This window comes from Theobroma cacao, chromosome 10 (assembly GCF_053813885.1).
Source record: "Theobroma cacao isolate CCN51 chromosome 10, ASM5381388v1, whole genome shotgun sequence".
Taxonomy (NCBI): domain Eukaryota; kingdom Viridiplantae; phylum Streptophyta; class Magnoliopsida; order Malvales; family Malvaceae; genus Theobroma; species Theobroma cacao.
In genome coordinates this window covers 2,129,643-2,148,149 of record NC_142648.1, presented here as the reverse complement: position 1 = coordinate 2,148,149, position 18,507 = coordinate 2,129,643, and the positions used below count along the sequence as shown (strand labels likewise).

At 35.3% G+C, this 18,507-nt stretch overlaps 4 protein-coding genes and 1 non-coding gene across 6 annotated transcripts; all 5 read left to right on the top strand.

Annotated features, from left to right (window-relative positions):
• Positions 1-1,517: 1,517 nt before the first annotated feature.
• On the top strand, positions 1,518-3,921 carry LOC18586082 (receptor-like cytoplasmic kinase 176). Its single transcript, XM_007009250.3, has 6 exons — positions 1,518-1,760; positions 1,989-2,308; positions 2,439-2,574; positions 2,664-2,806; positions 2,906-3,029; positions 3,345-3,921. The coding sequence occupies exons 1-6, from the start codon at positions 1,709-1,711 to the stop codon at positions 3,800-3,802; spliced, it is 1,233 nt and encodes a 410-aa protein (XP_007009312.1). The 5' UTR covers positions 1,518-1,708; the 3' UTR covers positions 3,803-3,921.
• A 1,579-nt stretch (positions 3,922-5,500) lies between these two features.
• LOC18586081 (Radical SAM superfamily protein) lies at positions 5,501-9,106 on the top strand. Its single transcript, XM_018128659.2, has 10 exons — positions 5,501-5,795; positions 5,903-5,978; positions 6,103-6,200; positions 6,703-6,804; positions 6,941-7,027; positions 7,201-7,317; positions 7,803-7,906; positions 8,016-8,155; positions 8,251-8,387; positions 8,487-9,106. The coding sequence occupies exons 1-10, from the start codon at positions 5,559-5,561 to the stop codon at positions 8,661-8,663; spliced, it is 1,275 nt and encodes a 424-aa protein (XP_017984148.2). The 5' UTR covers positions 5,501-5,558; the 3' UTR covers positions 8,664-9,106.
• A 998-nt stretch (positions 9,107-10,104) lies between these two features.
• On the top strand, positions 10,105-13,764 carry SCL30 (SC35-like splicing factor 30). Its single transcript, XM_007009247.3, has 8 exons — positions 10,105-10,179; positions 10,707-10,877; positions 10,969-11,046; positions 12,153-12,317; positions 12,423-12,460; positions 12,693-12,771; positions 12,865-13,035; positions 13,440-13,764. The coding sequence occupies exons 2-8, from the start codon at positions 10,717-10,719 to the stop codon at positions 13,561-13,563; spliced, it is 816 nt and encodes a 271-aa protein (XP_007009309.3). The 5' UTR covers positions 10,105-10,179; positions 10,707-10,716; the 3' UTR covers positions 13,564-13,764.
• A 778-nt stretch (positions 13,765-14,542) lies between these two features.
• On the top strand, positions 14,543-17,059 carry LOC18586079 (Calcium-dependent lipid-binding (CaLB domain) family protein). 2 transcript variants are annotated; one of them, XM_018128698.2, is made up of 5 exons: positions 14,545-14,703; positions 15,397-15,462; positions 16,009-16,147; positions 16,414-16,549; positions 16,837-17,059. In XM_018128698.2, exons 1-5 carry the CDS (start codon positions 14,637-14,639, stop codon positions 16,882-16,884), a joined length of 456 nt encoding a protein of 151 aa, XP_017984187.1. In that variant the 5' UTR covers positions 14,545-14,636; the 3' UTR covers positions 16,885-17,059. The 2 variants fall into 2 exon arrangements, with proteins under 2 accessions (XP_007009307.1, XP_017984187.1); XM_007009245.3 differs by lacking the exon at positions 15,397-15,462 and having other exon boundaries at positions 14,543-14,703.
• A 936-nt stretch (positions 17,060-17,995) lies between these two features.
• TRNAK-UUU (transfer RNA lysine (anticodon UUU)) lies at positions 17,996-18,068 on the top strand. Its single transcript has one exon. It is a non-coding gene; the product is annotated as a tRNA-Lys (tRNA).
• Positions 18,069-18,507: the final 439 nt, after the last annotated feature.

Here is an 18,507-nt window from a genome sequence, read left to right as displayed (position 1 = left end):
CAAGAGTCGTACGTGAATCTTCCATCACGATCACGTTCTTCTCTAACGCTTTTGAGGAATTAAAAAAATTTAAAAAAAAAAAGAAAAGAAAATTAAAGTCACAATTGAAGTCTGGTTAGAAAAGTCAAGAAAGTCTCACGAGAAAATATTGTCTCCCCTTTTCTAGTTAAATTTATTTGATGCGTTCATTCCCGAATCTCTGATTTCTCAATCTCCATCTCCAATTTGCAATACAATATATTGATTCTATTTTTCTTTATTCCTTTTCTTTTAAAAAAAATTATTAACTTATTTTTCTATGGACCTCAACTGGCTAAGTTGAAGGTATATATGTTAACGACTGTGGATTTACATGTGAATGTAATATTTTAATGATATAATTTTATATAATTAGTGTTTATTTTTTTTATGTTTGTTCGATGTATTCAATTTATAAACAAGTTGTGAGTTTTTAATTATTTGAATTTAATATTACCTTTGTGCTTTGAAATTAATTTATATTAGAAAATGGCATTAAACCTAATAAACATTTATTATTTTCTCAACCAACCTTGTTGACCTTTGAATAAAAAAAAGTACTTCCGCAGCAATATTAGACATATATATATATTTCCTAAAATTCCTTCCAGAAACTTGTTATTATATGTATTAATTGAAGGCTTCCAAATACTATGAATTTTTGGGTACATCAAACATTTGTCTCAACAGGTAATTGACTCTATAAATAGATTTTTTTTTTTGTTTTTTTCTCTAAATGTCCGTACCCGAACATTGAATATTTTGAATTTATATTTGACTACTTTTACTTATTAGATGATGATATAATACATGTCAGACACGACTTTATATCCGATGTCTAGCAATAAAATAGAAACATTTTATTTAAGATATCAAAATTAGTTCCCTAATCAGAAAAAAAAAAAAAGTTTGTTTGATTTTCGATTGTAGGACCCTTTACCCCCACCAAACTGTGGCTGATAAAAGGCCACTTGACGAGTCCCTAGATAACCCCTTTGCCGGTAACAATTAATAAACATTGACAAGTCATGGATGGTAATCCAATGGGTTGATTAGAAAATTTCTATATACAGCAGCCCTTCCATGGCTGTCTCCTTCATGTGTATGAACTCCCCAAAAAACAAGAAAGGAAATGAAGGGCAACTGGTCATTAAATCAAAGGGATGAAAAGCCCCGAAGCCATGAAAGCTTTAATAATGCAACAATGACAACCGCTTTCCACTTGCAGATTAATTTGGAGGTGAATGAAACAGATATAGCTTGAAGCCCAGTCAACCCTTTCACTTTTGTCTTTCCCGAAGGTTTTCTTTTTTAAGGTGGAACTTTCTTTGAAAGGTAAACAAAGAACATATAAAGCCAAAACCTGCCTGGCCCTGACCAACTTTTCTCATGCTGCTTTGCTCGTACTCAATCCTTGTTTTCTCATTGCTTTTTTATTGATCAGTCAAAGTTTTCAAAAGGATTGTTATTCTCGTGGGTGACAGCTGACACACAGAGAGAGAGAGAGAGAGAGAGAGAGAGAGAGAGAGAAAGAGGGGCATTCGGCTACGTATAAAAAGTATTACTTTCACACTTGAATCCGTTCTTTTTCTCTGTTTCACGGGCTTGGGTTGCTTGCATCAATTGTTCTCTGTATTTGTTCTCCTTCTTGCGTTGGAGGAGGGAAACCAGACCCTAAGTTTTTGTCTTCATGGGGTCTTGCTTCAGTGCTAGAATTAAAGCTGAGAGTCCTCTCCACAATGGTATGCTTTCTTTTCTATATTTTGATCACTTTGTCTTTCCCTGTAAAGCATTTTTTGGAACATGTTCTGCCACTTTTAGCAGCAGCTGTTAAGTTTTAGCTTGCCCTTTTTGAGATCCCTTTCATTTATGTTGGTTTCTTGAGAGTAACATTAGATTTTGGAGTTTATTAGATAAGGGTGGATAAGTTCGAATTCAAAGATTTTTTTTCTGGTGTTGATCTGTGGCAGAGGCTAATTCAGGGCATGGTGGTGGGAAATATGGGAATGGAATGAGTGGTTCTAGCAGCAGGATCTCATCTGTTTCAGTGGCTAGAACTGAGGGAGAGATCTTGCAGTCTTCCAATTTGAAGAGCTTCAGCTTCAGTGAACTGAGAACAGCCACCAGGAACTTCCGTCCGGATAGTGTTTTGGGTGAAGGTGGTTTTGGTTGTGTCTTTAAGGGGTGGGTTGATGAGAATTCACTTACAGCTGCCAAGCCTGGCACTGGCATGGTTATTGCTGTCAAGAGGCTTAACCAGGAGGGTCTTCAGGGCCACCAGGAATGGTTGGTGAGTAATCTTTCCTTCCCCCAGTTTCCTCCCTTTCTCTCAGCACTACTGCAAATCTTTGTCGCTGGAAAAGTAGTACTATTTGTTGGATGGCATCATTTATTAATTCAATGATGCATGTGGGTTGCAGGCAGAAATCAACTACCTGGGGCAGCTGTACCATCCTAATCTTGTCAAATTGGTCGGTTACTGCTTAGAGGATGACCATCGGCTTCTGGTTTATGAATTCATGCCCAAGGGCAGCTTGGAGAATCATCTTTTTAGAAGTGAGTTATGCCTTTACATCTTCCTTTCTTTAGCCAGTTCAATCCTTTTCATTTCAAGGATCTTATCCAAGACCTCCAACTTTGAACAGGAAATTCTTATTTTCAACCACTTTCTTGGAACCTCCGGATGAAGGTTGCTCTTGGTGCTGCCAAGGGCCTAGCATTTCTACATTCTGATGAGGCCAAAGTGATATACAGAGACTTCAAAACTTCAAATGTCTTGATTGATTCGGTATGCAAAACATGCTTAATTATGGGAATTCATGGCTCCTAACTTGGATTTTTTATGCAGCTCTCTCACATCTTTTAATTTCCAAATGTAAAATGACAGAACTTCAATGCAAAACTCTCCGACTTTGGGCTGGCCAAGGATGGACCAACTGGTGACAAAAGCCATGTCTCTACAAGGGTCATGGGCACCTATGGTTATGCAGCTCCTGAGTACATGGCAACAGGTATCTTTTAACTTGCCACCTTCAATCATTTTCATAACCAACTTTTTGTTTTATCCTAACGTACTTGTGTCGATAGAAGGGAAGATCTATTAGTATTACCCAATCCATGGACACATACCCATGTGTCTGGCACCCCAACCTGAGTCAATGTAACATAGCCGATGTCCAGTTTTTTGCAGAAACGCTTTATGCAAGCCATAAACATATCATCCTCCAGACCAAATGTTTATGCCTCAATGGAATAACTTTATATCTGATACAAGTATAAATTGCAATTTCCCTAATCATATTTTAACTTAATTTACTCTTATGAAGGTCATCTGACAGCCAGAAGTGATGTGTATAGTTTTGGGGTTGTTCTCCTTGAAATGTTAACTGGCAAGCGAGCAGTGGACAAGAACAGACCATCTAGAGAACAAAATTTGGTTGACTGGGCCAAGCCTTACCTTACCAGCAAACGAAAGATTCTCCAAGTTATGGATGCTCGTATTGAAGGCCAATACACGCTGGATGTGGCATTAAAAGCTGCTTATGTCGCACTGCAATGCCTGTCTATAGAACCCAAGCTTAGACCTAATATGAACGCAGTAGTGAAAGTGCTAGAGCAACTCCAAGACACCGGTGACAAAGGGGGCCCTCGAAATGCATCCGTCCAAAATTCTCATCAGAATTCAAGGAATGCTGCCAAATTTCAAAGGAAAAATGCCAATGATGTCTGCAATGGAATCGATGGCTCATGTCCCCAGCCATCAGCTTCTCCACTACCTACATAAAGAGGAAAATATCTGATGCATACTTTTATAATTACAGATGATATTAAGCATATATTCCGGCTATTGATCACTGTACAGTTCTTGAATTCAATAAAATCGGAGTTCATCATTTTGATTCATTTTCTTTCTGTGTTGCACTAGTTGTAAAACACAAACGTTGGTGAGTTCTATTAGCAGGAGGGTGCTTGATGCGTTAGGGTCTCAAGGCCTGTAGGCATAGCCGACAAAGGCTTCATATTACCTCTAATGCTTGTTGGAATTCTTGTTGAATTGAATGTGAATGCGGCAGTAAATAGTCTGAACTCTAAAGTCATCAGTCTTTTCTTTGCTTAATGAGTATCCTAAATGATTATTCGAAACTGATACCAGTAACAACTTATTTGGAAGTATAATCTTTCTGATACCTGAAGTCTAAAGATGTTCACTTGTCCATAGTATCCGTGTCCAATACACATCTGACAGACATGGATATAGAGGTTTGACCCTTCAAATGCATAAAAAACCTTATCCATTTGGGATGCGTATCTGTATCTGACACTCCCTCGAGTCTGAGTAACATTTTGCCTCCAACCCCAAGCACCTTTCAGAATAAAAAAAAGCAGAGAAAGCTGAGGAGAAAGTGGATTCAATGCATTCTCTCTAAGCCATAACTATTGAAGGGTCTGCAATTTGGTTTCACCAAAGGTTTCAATCAGATATTCTCACATTGTCACAGCTTGTTCATGGTGCCAACTTCATTAAACAAAAGATTTTGATGCTTCTTAGGAGGATTCTAACAGGTATGGTAGATTAAAAGAGGCAAGTTGTCTCACTGTCATAACCAATGGAAGCTTACAAATGCACATGACATGGTCAACTTTCCATTGCATAACAGCCAAAATCTGTCCAGATGGAGTTCAACCACTCTCATTCAACTTTACAAGACAAGGATTAATGTGAAAAATATAGAAAAGTGATTCTGGCAATAACCTTCTTAAATCTTTTTCAGTACACAGAGTCAAAGGGTAGAGAAAGAATAGCAAAATGAATAACTTAATTTTATGGTACCAAAAATTCCCACAACTCCACATGTCTTAAAAATGGGTCTTCAATTTTTTTTTTTTGTGCTCTTTGCTTATATAATTCATGTGAAGAAATCCTACAAACTTGGTTGTATTAGGCAATCTTGCTACATTTGTCATTTTTCCTTTTAAGTACTGGTCTCGAACACTTATCGAACAATTTAAAATGAATATGTAAAAAAAATTAAATACATCTATATTTGATAAGTGCTCATATCCGACACTTAAAATAAATATACATGAAAAATTGCATGCATCATGTTTGATATGTAACCATACCCGACACTTAGGTTTGAAGCATTTCTCTTATTAATGCAAGTTGTTATGATCATATGAATATAAGAAGATTGTGAAGAATGTTAAATTGACATAATTCCCTCTCAAAAATTTGGAAGACACTGTCATTTATGCTCTTTGCTGGACTAAATTGAAAGATTCTTCAAAATTTGATATTCCTTAGCCAATTTTCTTTATTTATTGGGCCAAAAGGTTAACCCATATTGGGCCCAAATTTCTTTTGGACAGAGAAACGGTAGGGTCCATATGAATTTTCTCAAGCCCATAAAATAACATCGTAGGGGGTAATTTCGTCTTTTTACACCAAAAGCTGAGGTTTTAGCCAGTTCATGAGGCTGAAACAGGGGTTTAGGCTCTTCGGTCATCAACGGACGAAAAGCTCAGGAGAAGCGAGTGCGATGATTACAACCAAAATGTCCATGCTTCAGCACGTGTGCTCCGTCCCTCTCACACGTGCGATCCGCCCACGTCCCTTCACCGTCTCCGGCGCAGCCACTGCCGTCACGCCGTCGCGTAACCTCACCGTCTCCTTCCCTTCCTCCTCCTCCTCCTTACGTACCCCTCACGTAGACCCCCGCGTCCTCCTCGGCATGTCTGAGCAAGACCTTCAGCAACTTGCCGTCGATTTCGGCCAGGTTTAACTGCTTAAATTTATAGTATAATAGATATGTATATTCCTTATTTCACTTCAAAAATTCTAATTGTATTTCATTTATTTTTTGTTTCTTTGTTGATTATATAGCAAAGGTACAGAGGAAAGCAGCTACACCATTTAATTTACAAGAGAAAGGCAAAAGAGATTCAGGATTTTAGTCACTGTGAGAATTATTTTATATATATACTTTTTATTTTGTTCATTTTTAGTTATTTATTTTAAAATTTTAGCTTATTTTTTAGATTGTTTTCCCTTTTTCCTATGGTGGTTATAATGTATAATAAAAGTGCCACAAGCATTTAGAAATGATCTTATGGAGGCTGGATGGACGATTGGGAGGTCTCCTATTTACCACACTGTTACTGCAGCTGATGGCACTGTTAAGGTAATAAAAGGAAAAAGGAAGAAATCTTTTTCTACTCAACTCATGAAGGTTATGTTTGGTGGTTAACTTGTTATTTTTGTTACTTTTTATTTGAATGTGTAAAGGGAAAAAGCGTGTTTGGGGTCGAAATCAAATGAGTTAAAAGTTAAAATTACAAATTTTTTTTGTTATAATTATATTTAAACATGTAGATACTTAGGTTTAAGTTATTTGCTCGTTTTCCGTCATGCTTTTTACATTTTCAACGATATTAGAAAACCAAAAAGCAAGTAGCATAACTAATAATTAGTTCGAGTTTAAGTTGCTCGAGGTTATTGCAGTGTTGTTTTACTTGATGAAATAGTATTTTGACTGGATTTTCTGTATTTAACTTTGATCATGAATTCCTTTTGGAGCTTAGTTTTTTTCAAGAAAACTAGAGAATTGGCTACTGTGCTAATGGTGGTTTTGTTGTTGATTTGTATTCTGTTAATCATGCATGCTCTTCTGTTGGTCTTTTCAGTTATTGATAAAGTTGGAGGACAACAGATTGATTGAAACAGTTGGTATACCAGTTGAAGATGAAAAGGGTTCAATGCGACTTACTGCATGCGTGTCATCACAGGTGATTTTCTTTATATATGTTTTTCGGTTGTTGTTAGGAAAGTGGGGGCAGATTTTGTGCCCTCGGTAATGTATTTCTGTTGTTATCTCAGGCAATACTTTTGACTCTTTTGTTCTTGTTTTTCTCTGGTATACAGGTAGGCTGTCCATTGCGCTGTTCATTTTGTGCCACTGGAAAGGGAGGGTATTCAAGGAATCTTCGGAGGCATGAAATTATTGAGCAGGTTTATGATCCGTTTCTTTAACTCTTTGCATATACATTCTTTTCAAACTCTTAATAAAAAAAAATGGGATTGCTACTCTATGGAAAACAGTGGCTTTTTTTCTTTTAATGTATAATGAAGACATTAAGACATTATACTCTTGGAACTATATGTAAAGACGTTTATGTGAACAGGTATTGGCTATTGAGGATATCTTCAAGCGCAGGGTGACAAATGTAGTGTTCATGGGAATGGGGGAGCCCATGTTGAACTTGAAGTCAGTACTTGACGCACATCGATGCTTGAATAAGGTGCATTTTTTGCAAGTTGGAACTTTTTCTCACACAGCATATAGTTGTGTAAAGATATTTTGTGTTGTGATATAAAATGCAGTTGATTTCTCTTCTTCTTTTTCTTCCTGATAAAGGATAGCTTTGTTACTACTACTCTGTTTAAAAAAAAAAAAAAAAACATATTTCTTCTAATGTTTGGTGCTCATATAATGCTTCATAGTAAACTGGATCTGACAACAAAACAAGTCAGATGAGATTTGCTTATCATTGGTTTTGTGAAGTATAAAATCATGGAGGTCTGATTTGAGATACATTTTACCAGACAGAATTCTGTTGTGTCACTCCGGTGTGGATTATTACCTTGATTATGTCAAACTAATTCCAATGTGGAATTCTCATTTTCAAAAGTCTTCTAAAACTGTTGAAATACTGTGGTAAATGCCTGTATGTGGCTTTCAATTTAAGCTCGTTTATGATGTTTGGTCCCTTTTTTTTTTTTTCAGGATGTGCAGATTGGGCAAAGAATGATTACAATTTCCACTGTGGGAGTTCCAAACACCATAAAAAAGCTGGCTTCTCATAAGCTACAGTCAACATTGGCTGTCAGGTCTGCTTTATTTAACAGTAACGATTTGATATCTGAATGTTGTTGTTTTCGACTGATTCTTAAGCCTTTATTTTAAAATGTTAATTTAACTCACTTTCTTGTGCATCAGCTTACATGCTCCAAACCAGGAACTCAGGGAAATGATTGTGCCTAGTGCAAAATCTTACCCCCTTGATGCAATCATGAAGGATTGCCGGGATTATTTTGTTGAAACCAGCAGACGAGTCTCCTTTGAATATGCACTTCTAGGTACTGAAGTTTTCCTTGCATGGCTACTTTAGGGACTTCCAATGTTGTTTAAAGCTGTAATCCATTTTCTTTTTCTTTTTTTTTTTTTAATGCAGCTGGAGTCAATGATTCAGTAGAGCAGGCAGTAGAACTAGCTGAGCTGCTGCATGAGTGGGGACGTAATTATCATGTCAATCTCATACCTTTCAATCCAATAGAGGGTTCTGAGTACCGGCGGCCATACAAGAAAGCAGTACGCTGATCATTAATTGTCATTTTCCCCTTGTTTTCAACCAATATAAAGCCTTTAATTTCTTGAGCATATACATAAATCCTTTATTCCATTTTGCAGGTGTTAGCATTTGCAGGTGCACTGGAGTCCCGTAAAGTAACTGTTAGTATACGTCAAACAAGGGGCTTGGATGCAAGTGCTGCCTGCGGTCAGCTGAGAAATAACTTCCAGAAAAATCCTCTGCTTACTGAATCTGACAGCGAGCAATCACAATCAAATGTTGCAGTTGCATGTTGAATGTTGATGACACGATATAGACTGCTGCAGTTTCTACCTGCTCTGTTGTCTATCTACACACTTAAGCCCCTCTCATTTGCATCTGCAGTAAGCAAGATGATCTGATGCTGGTGCTCTGCTATTTATGTATTATGGAGCAATGGGCATCGATACTGTTGACTGCAAAAAGAGTTTCTTTGGCATATGATGCAGAAGTTCCGGCGATATAGTTGATGGGTGGGAACACCAACAAGAGTTGCCGGCAACCGTGGATGTGATGTAAAACTGGGAAGTCAATGACTACATTTCTCTTGCATTTCACTTTGTAGCTATGAAATGATATCATAGAAATCAACTTCTTGGCCAACTTTTATACATAGATGTTGATTCTTATTGTAAGGAGCTAAAGGCTAGCCTGACCTGTACACAGCATAGATATGCAATTCTCTGTTTTCTAACTTCAATTTCACATTTGCTAAAGCAAATTCCTAACTCACAAGATTATTATGCCCTTGAGCAAGAAGCTAAAGTTTCATAATTCTTTGGTGTTTTTCTAATGTTATAAACTTTTCATTTTCAAAGAATAAGAATGTTAATTGCAGGCATAAATGTACCCTTTCCTTTTCATTTTTTGGAGAAAATATTCCCATAAAGTTTAAACATAAGCAAGAAATGAAAACAAGAATTCCTAGAGCAATTCTTTTACTAGTTCTATCCTTTTCATGTCAAGTAAAGTATATTCCATCATGTTTTAAAAAATTAGTAATAGTTAAAATTCTTATTTTAAAAGTTTTAGATTCTTCAAAAAAAAATATATAAGATTTATGAGATAAGAAAAAATAGTTTTTACTTATATTTGGGTTTATATAAGTTCTTATTAACATATTATATTCAATCCAATTTTTATATTTTATATTATATTTTAAAATTAAATAAAATTTTATAATTAATTATTAATTAACTGTCATCACTAGAGATGAAATAAATTTTAAAAAAATCACTCAAAATAAAAATATGTAATTTTTATGTTCAAATGATATTGACGTGGTTTTATTTTTCATTATATTATTTGTTAATGATATGTGTTATGTCATATCATCACCATGATATATGAGTTATATGACAAATTAATTATTGACGGTTAATAATTATGACAATTAATACTTTTAAAAAACTATCAAAAATTAATAAATCACTTACAGTTAATAAATTGTGAATTAGTTATAAAAATTTATTTATTGAACTCATTAAAAGAATAAAACTTTATTGAACTTATTAAAAGAATAAATATTTATTTAAAAAGTTTTGAAATAGTTAGAGATTTTTTGTATTATGGCTAAATTATTCATAAATTAGGAAAAAAAAAGAAATCTAATTGCGAAACGGGCCGTCCGGGCCCAACACGGCTGTCCAAACCCAATATGAAATACATCTATAAAAGTACGTGAAGCGTAACATTAACATAGCAGGAGTAGCTCAGATCTAAGTAAAAATCTGTGTCTTCTGTTGCTGTCTCTCTTTCAAATTTGTCTTCCAGGTAATCATCTATTTTCTTCCAAATCGAAAAGTTTATCCCTTTTCTCCAATTTCAAAATCTGGTTTCTTTGTTGTTGATCAATTTCTAACTTTTCTTGGTATAATTTAATTTCCAGAGTATAGTTGAGGTCAACCAAGTCAATGCTCAAAGAATTTTTCTTTTCTTTAGTTTTCTCATCGGCCAAACAGAAGGTTTAAGTTTTTTATTTTGGAATCTTATGCTTTTTTCTTAGTGATGAAAGAGTTTTCGTCTGGGTATTTAATGAGTTAACAAACTTTCTCTTTTTTATGGGGTCTTCTTGGGAAAAAAAAAGATTCTACTTTTGTTTTCTCGAATAAGCAAATACTGAATTTTATGACATCAAACCATTAAAATTAACTGTAGTTTTTGTTTGGGTATTGCATTTTTAAAAAAATAATTTTTTTCTTAGATTCTCTTAAACTATCAGGCTTTATTGTAGTTTGATGGGTAACTTTTATTTGTTATGCTAAAGATTTAAATGGAATATCTGGATTTTGTTTTTGAAGGGTATTTGAGATGAGGAGGTACAGTCCCCAATACTATAGTCCTCCAAGGAGAGGCTATGGAGGTAGAGAAAGGAGTCCTCCAAGGAGGGGATATGGCGGTGGAGGGTACGGTAGAAGGAGGGAGCAGAATCATGGAAGCCTTTTGGTTAGAAACATTCCCTTAGATTGCAGGTAAATCATTTATTGTAAGCCTTCTGGTTTGATATTTTTGTAATGATGGTTAAATGAGTAGTATTAATCTATCTGTGATTGTTGTTTGCAGACCAGAAGAACTTCGAATTCCTTTCGAGAGATTTGGGCTCGTTCGGGATGTGTATATTCCTAAAGACTACTACACTGGGTTGGTATTTTACCCTTGAAGTGATGTTGGATAATCCTGCATCACTTTTTTGCTATGGTTTAGTGGAAGTTTATTCTTTGTAGTTTATGTTTGTTTAAGGTGTTTTAGGTTATGTTTGTCTAGTTTCATTCGGATTAAGGACGAGCCCAAGTTTGTTGGTCAGCCTGAATTGGTATTTGTTTCCTACCACAGTTGGTGTTCTGTTCCATAAAAATGGGGCAAATAGTTGTCACATTCTGCAAAAGAGTTTGCTTACTATTATATTGAATTAGCAATTGCATAACCCGTGATAAATTGATAGTGTTTTTCTTCTTCGTTGGCGATTACTAGTTATTGCTCAGCTAGGTTTTAGGATTGGCAAAGTAGGGGTTTAGTTGCTGTTTTATTAACTTTTGCAACATGCTACCAGCTATGTCCTTTTTCCTACTCTCCTCTTAGATCTTTAGTCATTGTATTTAGGTACTATAAAGGAAGTTATTTCCTTTGAATTGCTTTCCGCACTATTTCTTAAAGCTCTTACTTTTTCCTTTTCCATAGTGAATTAAATTTTGAACTGGTTTGTCAGGGGGGTATATTGGTTTGAAGTAAAAACAAGCCCAAGCCCCACATTTGATGAAGACGTACTGTTTATGATTGCTTAACATATTGGTCCAAGGGTGTTAAGAGTAATGATCATATGAAGAATGTTCCTTTATGAAGCGAAACTATATAATTACACAATCAATAGAGGTTTGATGAGGAAGAAGATTGATTCCTGACCAAATGAAGGCTTCATGAAGAGATTTTTAGTTTGAGGAAATGTTGATATCGAGTGCTTCTTATATTTACAAGCATGTGAAGATTTTTCAAGTCACTTGCCTCTTTTGAAGTTGCCTTTGATATTGACTATTAAGGAAAAAGGTCAGCTACTAAGCCTATTTTTATGTAAATTCAGTCCACGTAAGTGGTTGTGCTCTGGAGCTGATATTTAGATATGTAAAGGTATACAAAGTAATGGCATTATGACAGCAACTTGGTATTCTAGTTTTGACATCCCTGTCTTATCCTCCTCTTGCTTATATCTAACTTGCATGCTTAAGTGAAGGCTTGCTGTATCCTTTCTGCAGGGAACCTCGAGGGTTTGCATTTGTGCAGTTTGTGGATTCTTATGAAGCTGCAGAAGCTCAACGGCGCATGAATGGGAAACTATTTGCTGGGAGAGAGATATCGGTTGTTGTTGCTGCAGAGACAAGGAAAAGACCTGAGGAGATGCGCCATAAAGCTAGGCTTAGGTACTCTCTCTCTTACAGATACAAAGACAAACATGCACACACAGTTTCCTGTTATTTTAGTTGCTTATATTTACGTGGAGCTTTATTTGGCATGTAATTCTTCAGAGGATCTTCAGGCTATGGGGGACGATCATCTTATTATGGTATGTTATTCCTGACATATACATTCTTTCTTCAGAGCTTATTATTATGTATGGCTTTGCCCCGGTCTTCTTTCTTATGATGTAATTCCATATCTTGTGATTTGAAATATATTTTATATATAATCCTGAGCTCTTTATAGAAACAATGTGGTGAAACTGGTAGTCTGTTTCAGATCTTACCTAAATTGACTCCTTGCCAACTTATTCTTATTCCTCTTTTGATATGTCTCAGGACGTTCTCGGTCTCGTTCACTATCCCCTATGCACTCTCCTCACCATCCTTCGGGTTCTAGAGGCCGATATCGTTCAAGGTAAACTGTCAAATTGCCATCATATTTTTTTTGAAAGGTCCCATCATATCCCTTTGACTATTAGCAAATATATTTATATATTCAATTTGTCAGGTCATACTCCCCTGCTGCAAGACGACGAGGAAACTATTCTGTTTCACCGGGTAGAAGGCATGCAGACCATCCAAGATCTCCAAGAGGTCCTCCACAAGAGCGAGATGGTGATTACAATCACAGATCATATTCCCCAGGATATGAGAATGCTGGTGGCAATGGTTATGGCGAGTAAGTGGAAGTCTATATATTTGTTTCAACATTTTTAGTTCTGTCTTGTATTGCAACCCATATATTAATTAGCATATTATGGGCACAAATTAATAAAGGGAAAAAAAACGTGCTTTTTTAATGTGGCTATTTTGCAACATCGGAACCCGGCTGCTTGTACTACGAGAAAATTACTAGTAGTAATGCTATTAGAGCTCAAATACATTAGGTTTTTATGATGCTTATGAATGGCACTTTATTGCTGGTCTTCATTTCCCACCTGGATGGTGTCTGTAACTAAGTCTAGTGATGAACCGATGTCTAATAAAGAGATGTTGCAAATCTGATCACTTCATTTATCTTTTTGTTAGTGATTTTTCATTCTTTAAACTTGACTGCTGCTTTTTTCAAATATTTCACTGTAGGAAGTCTGCATATGAGTCCGAGGAAGCTCGTGCTGCATGGAGGTCACCGCCTGGTAGAGTGTCAAGGTCCCCCTCTGGGTCCAGATCAAGGTCTGCTGACCTGTCACCCAGGCGTAGCAGATAAGCAAGTAGGCGACCGAAGGAACTAACCTTTGGTTTTATATGCCATTAATCAGATGGTGGATTCTGTAGTAATAGGCTTGTGTGCTATCATATAAAAACGATAATGTAGTGTATTGGATGGATGGGAACTCCTAAATTTGTGGCTTGATTTCTTGTTTATTACATCTAAACTCTGATGAAACTACGATGACGTTTTGAGTTTTCTCTTTTGTTATCAATACCCAAGTTCATTATTCTGCTGAACAGACTCTAAACTTAAACTCCGGCTCAAACTTTATATATTTGAGCTCTCAGCATAAGCTAGAGAAGCTGTCAGTATTTGAAAGGCAGAGCTCCTTCCCCTTCACAGAGTCCATCACCATGGCATTTGCCTGGCTTTGACAAATACCCGAGGTGCGGTTTGAAGGGAAAAGAAGGCGGCAAAAAGAGAGCTGGCTCTAGCTGATTGAATCAAACCCAAATTTAAATATAAAGGTCTTCAAGTTGGACATATATAAACAAAAATCATGATAATGAAAAATGAAAAATCTTTGAATACAGAACCAAGACTAAGTAAATTCCAACTTTCAAGAATCTTGCACCCAATTGCGTTTAGAATAAAGTTTAAACAAAGATGAACAGTCTTTGACACATGAAAGTGATGTTGAAATATACTACAGTTCTCAAAGTTTTGGCAGCCCCTACCCCATGGCAAATGGCCAAGAAAGCCTGCGCCGGCTCGACTTTTCAGATTACAATACTACTACTTTATCAGAACTGTCAATAATTTGCATCAAACAAAGCTCATTTATTAGTACAAGGTAATAAACTCGAAAGCTGCCAACCCCTGTTTTTCTATTGGTTTCCTCGAAACTACTCAATGATGGGGGTTGAACTGTTCAAAGCCTCATTGACATGTCAGTTGTCATGTTTAACTTTTATATGGCGTGCCTGTCACCCTAATAAACTTTCCATTCCCATGTCCTTTCATTTCGTCTATATAAACCAGAACTAGACAAAGAGTCCTACAACTCAAAGAATCAAAACAATTTCAAAGAATCTCTGTGAGGGAAAAAAAAAAAAAACCAAAGAAGGATGGCTGTTGGGATATTGGAGGTGTTGTTAGTTAGTGCAAAAGGCCTTGAAGACACTGATTTCCTAGGTATGTAGGTACCATAGCCCATGCTTTGTTTTCTTCCCTGATCAGTTTGTGTTCCTCAAGTTCCTTCTTTTGTTCATTTTCTTGCCAACCATTCTTTTCTGAATTTGGCTCTTCTCAAGGTTTCATCATGCTACAAAACTTGTTCTAATGGAAACCCTTTACTGTTCTTGTCTAGAGAAGAGCAAGAAAACAGAAAAGAAAGAGAATTGATTTGATATTTGGATGATGTTTTTAGCTTGATGAGGATAAGCCATTGTTGGGTTTACTTTTTTGACAGAAAATTTTCCTTCTATAATTTTTTTGCTATATAAAACTATGGATTAAAACTTAACCTTTGAAAGAAACTTTTGATTCCTTCATTCTGTCTATATATTATATTCATTGTTAATATAAGATTTAGATTTATACAAGGATATTTGTAAGGTTTTACCCTTTTTTCTGATATCAAAAGAACAGGATGGCAGCATAGCTGGAACATCAAATTTTCTAGCTGGCATCACTAGTTAGCTGCCAAATTTTCTAGATTTTTTCCAGATGTAAATCCTCATTGTTGATTTACATTTAACACCCTACAGTCAAAAATGGCTAAGTCCTTTTTGAAGTCAACTCTTGGGCATAGACTAGAAGGTTGATGATTGTGGAACTAAAGATATTTACTGTTCTTTTCTTTTTGATTGTGATGTGTGATGGTAGGTGGAATGGATCCTTATGTTAGAATTCAATACAAAGGTCAAGAGCGCAAAAGCAGTGTGGCTAGAGGTTAATTCTTTCCCCTTTCTTACTCTCTGCCATCTAAAGTTTGAACCCTTTGACTTAGAATTTAAAGTTAATTAAAAAAAAATAGACCTGTAGTAGATTGGAGGGTACCTGGTCAAGATATACATGGGGATTAGTTTAGCTGGACAGGTTCTAATTAGAGGTAGAAAATTCCATCACCTGTTCTTTTGCTGTCCATAGAATAGTCTACATTCTGTCACCGGTTCTTTCGGATCACTGCTTAATTATCACTCTACTTGATCTTTGTTATGTTGCTCCCACCAGAAGTACCTGTATTAAATACACATGGATGGATATTAGTATGGAGGTTTGGCCCTCCGAATAGAAGGAAAATCTTCAAAAAAAACATACTCCTGTCATACACATATCCATATCTGACGCTCCTGAATCCCAGTAACATATGATGTTTGCATCAAAAACAAATTCAAGCAGCAGCCTGATTGAAAGAGACATGACATTGTTGTTCTAATTGCATTATGTTTTGCTAAAGTTTTGGCATATTACCTAAAGGAATAGCCCATGGTGCAGGTGGTGGTTCTAGTTCATCATGGAATGAAAGATTCACATTCAAGGTGGAGTACCCAGGTTCAGGTGATGACTACAAGCTTATTCTTAAAATCATGGACAAGGACACCTTCTCTGCTGATGACTTTGTCGGCCAGGCCACGTAAGCACATTCACATTCTATTGAGTTAAACACTCTGGAGCCACAATCAATCCTAGTTCATCAAACCAACCACCAAAACATGCTTTTCATTTGTTTGTTTCCTCATCAATGAATCTATCACCATCCCAAAAAGCTATGAGACCCTCCCCGTGTTTCTTTCTCAAGAGAATGATGGAATGAAAGTTAAAAAAAGTAGCTGAGAACAAGTATAGGAATGGTGTGACATTACTCCAGAATGATTCATGAAGCTTTTTCCATACCTGCAGGATATATGTGGAGGATCTGTTAGCCATTGGAGCAGAGAACGGGAATGCTGAACTACATCCTGGTAAATATAGTGTAGTTCAAGCTGACCTAAGTTATTGTGGAGAGATTCAAGTTGGTGTTACTTTCACTCGTAAGGTATGTTTCCCATGGTACACCTTATTCATGACAATGACTTTTCTCGTCGTGTATCGCATAAGTTCTAAAGTTGGTTGGCCAACCAAATGCCATTGCCTAAACCACTTCATCGACAAGATTAAAGGATTGATACGTACCTTGTAAATGATCAATCTATAATCGGCGATGTATAAAATAATAATCTTTTCACCCGTACGCCCCGAAATATGAGAAATACGAAAAGGGTATATTGAGAAATAGTTTTTTTTTCATTGCTTTTTGATTGTGGGTTTGGTTGGATTTCACAGGTTGAGGATGAAGAAGAGTATGGAGGGTGGAAGGAAAGCAGTTTTTAGCTTGGCTCAAACTGTTGGGTCAATTTTCACAAGCATGTTAATGTTTTTAGCTTGGAATTTTGTAAAATATTTTTATGTGTTTTAGCTTTGGAAATTTTGTAAACTCTTTTAAGGATGTTGTTGTGCTGTATTTTTGTTATTTAATTTTAGAATTTAATTATGTTATTATGTTTGATTTGATCATTCCAAACTAAGGAAACTCTCAAGTTATAAATTGTAGGAAAAATTATGCAAGTGATTTTTATTTAATTTTAAATAATTAATGGTATTGGGATGGTTCAATCGTTTACTTAATTTGACTTATTATATTTTATAGATATATAATCTTGATTTTTAAGAAGTTAGAACCTAGTTTCATATATTTTTCTTTTTTTTTTTTTTGGTAGACATCCAATTTAAAAATATAGTACTTAATATGATTTATTATATTTTATATTTTACTAAAATTAATTATACGTCCTCTTCTACAGAAACATTTAATGATAAGTACATTTTTTTATGTTAAAGAAATTATATTTAGATCTTTCTTTCTCCCAAAATAAAAGAAAAAAAAATAGTTATACCTCTTAATTTTATCTTTCTATTGTTATTTCTTTGTTTATTATTTCCAAAAAAATATTTTTTAAAAGAAATTTAAATTATTTAAAAAAATTCAAATAAAATTTATTTTTATATTACATTTAATCATTTTCTTATATTTTAAGTCAAATGAATCATTATAACAATAGTTCTTCGTTAAAACATTATTTGTCACTTTGTATCCACACAATACCGAGGTGATATTGAAGTAAAAAGTGAAAAATATTATATAATCGTATAATCGTATCACATCAATATACTACATCACTATCCATTGTAATATATAGGTATTATGCGATAAAAAATAACAAATAATATTTTGATTAACAATAATTAATCAATCATTAACTTTAAAGGTCTATTTAATTCAAAATAATAGTATAAATACTTTATTGAAATTAATAAAAGAATAAAAATTTATTTAAATAGATAGTGATTTTTTCTAAATATTATGTTAGGAAAATAGGGAAGAGAAAAGATTAAAAAGCTAGCCTTGATAGATAAAAGATAAATATCATCGCAGAGAGTACTAGCCGTCTTAGCTCAGCCGGTAGAGCGCGTGGCTTTTAACCACGTGGTCGTGGGTTCGATTCCCACAGACGGCGGAAGTCGTGAATTATTTTTTGTTTTACTTTTTAAACTTCAATTTTATGAAAAAGAAGAAAAACTCAGGAACTAACTTTTCGGTTTAGCAACTACCAACGCACCATCTAATGAACAAAGAGGTCAACAAGACTTCCCCTTTCACCAAAAAGTTAAAAAAGGAAAGAATAATCCCTTTGCTCCCTAGCCATGTATCAACTAATCAACTTGCCTCCTTTTCTAGCATTTTTTGATGGGAAAGGGAAATGGAAGATGACACATACAACCGAATTCAAGCTGGAACTCATAATCTAACCTCAAATTTAATCCAAGGCGTCAGGGAACTCAAATTCACTACTACCCAATGAGTTTTTAGGGTAAATCCAGCCTGGATTTAGCATTATTACACTCATGAAACCCAAAGTCTTTCTTCCCCTTCTTCAGAAAAGTTGAAGCCTGAAT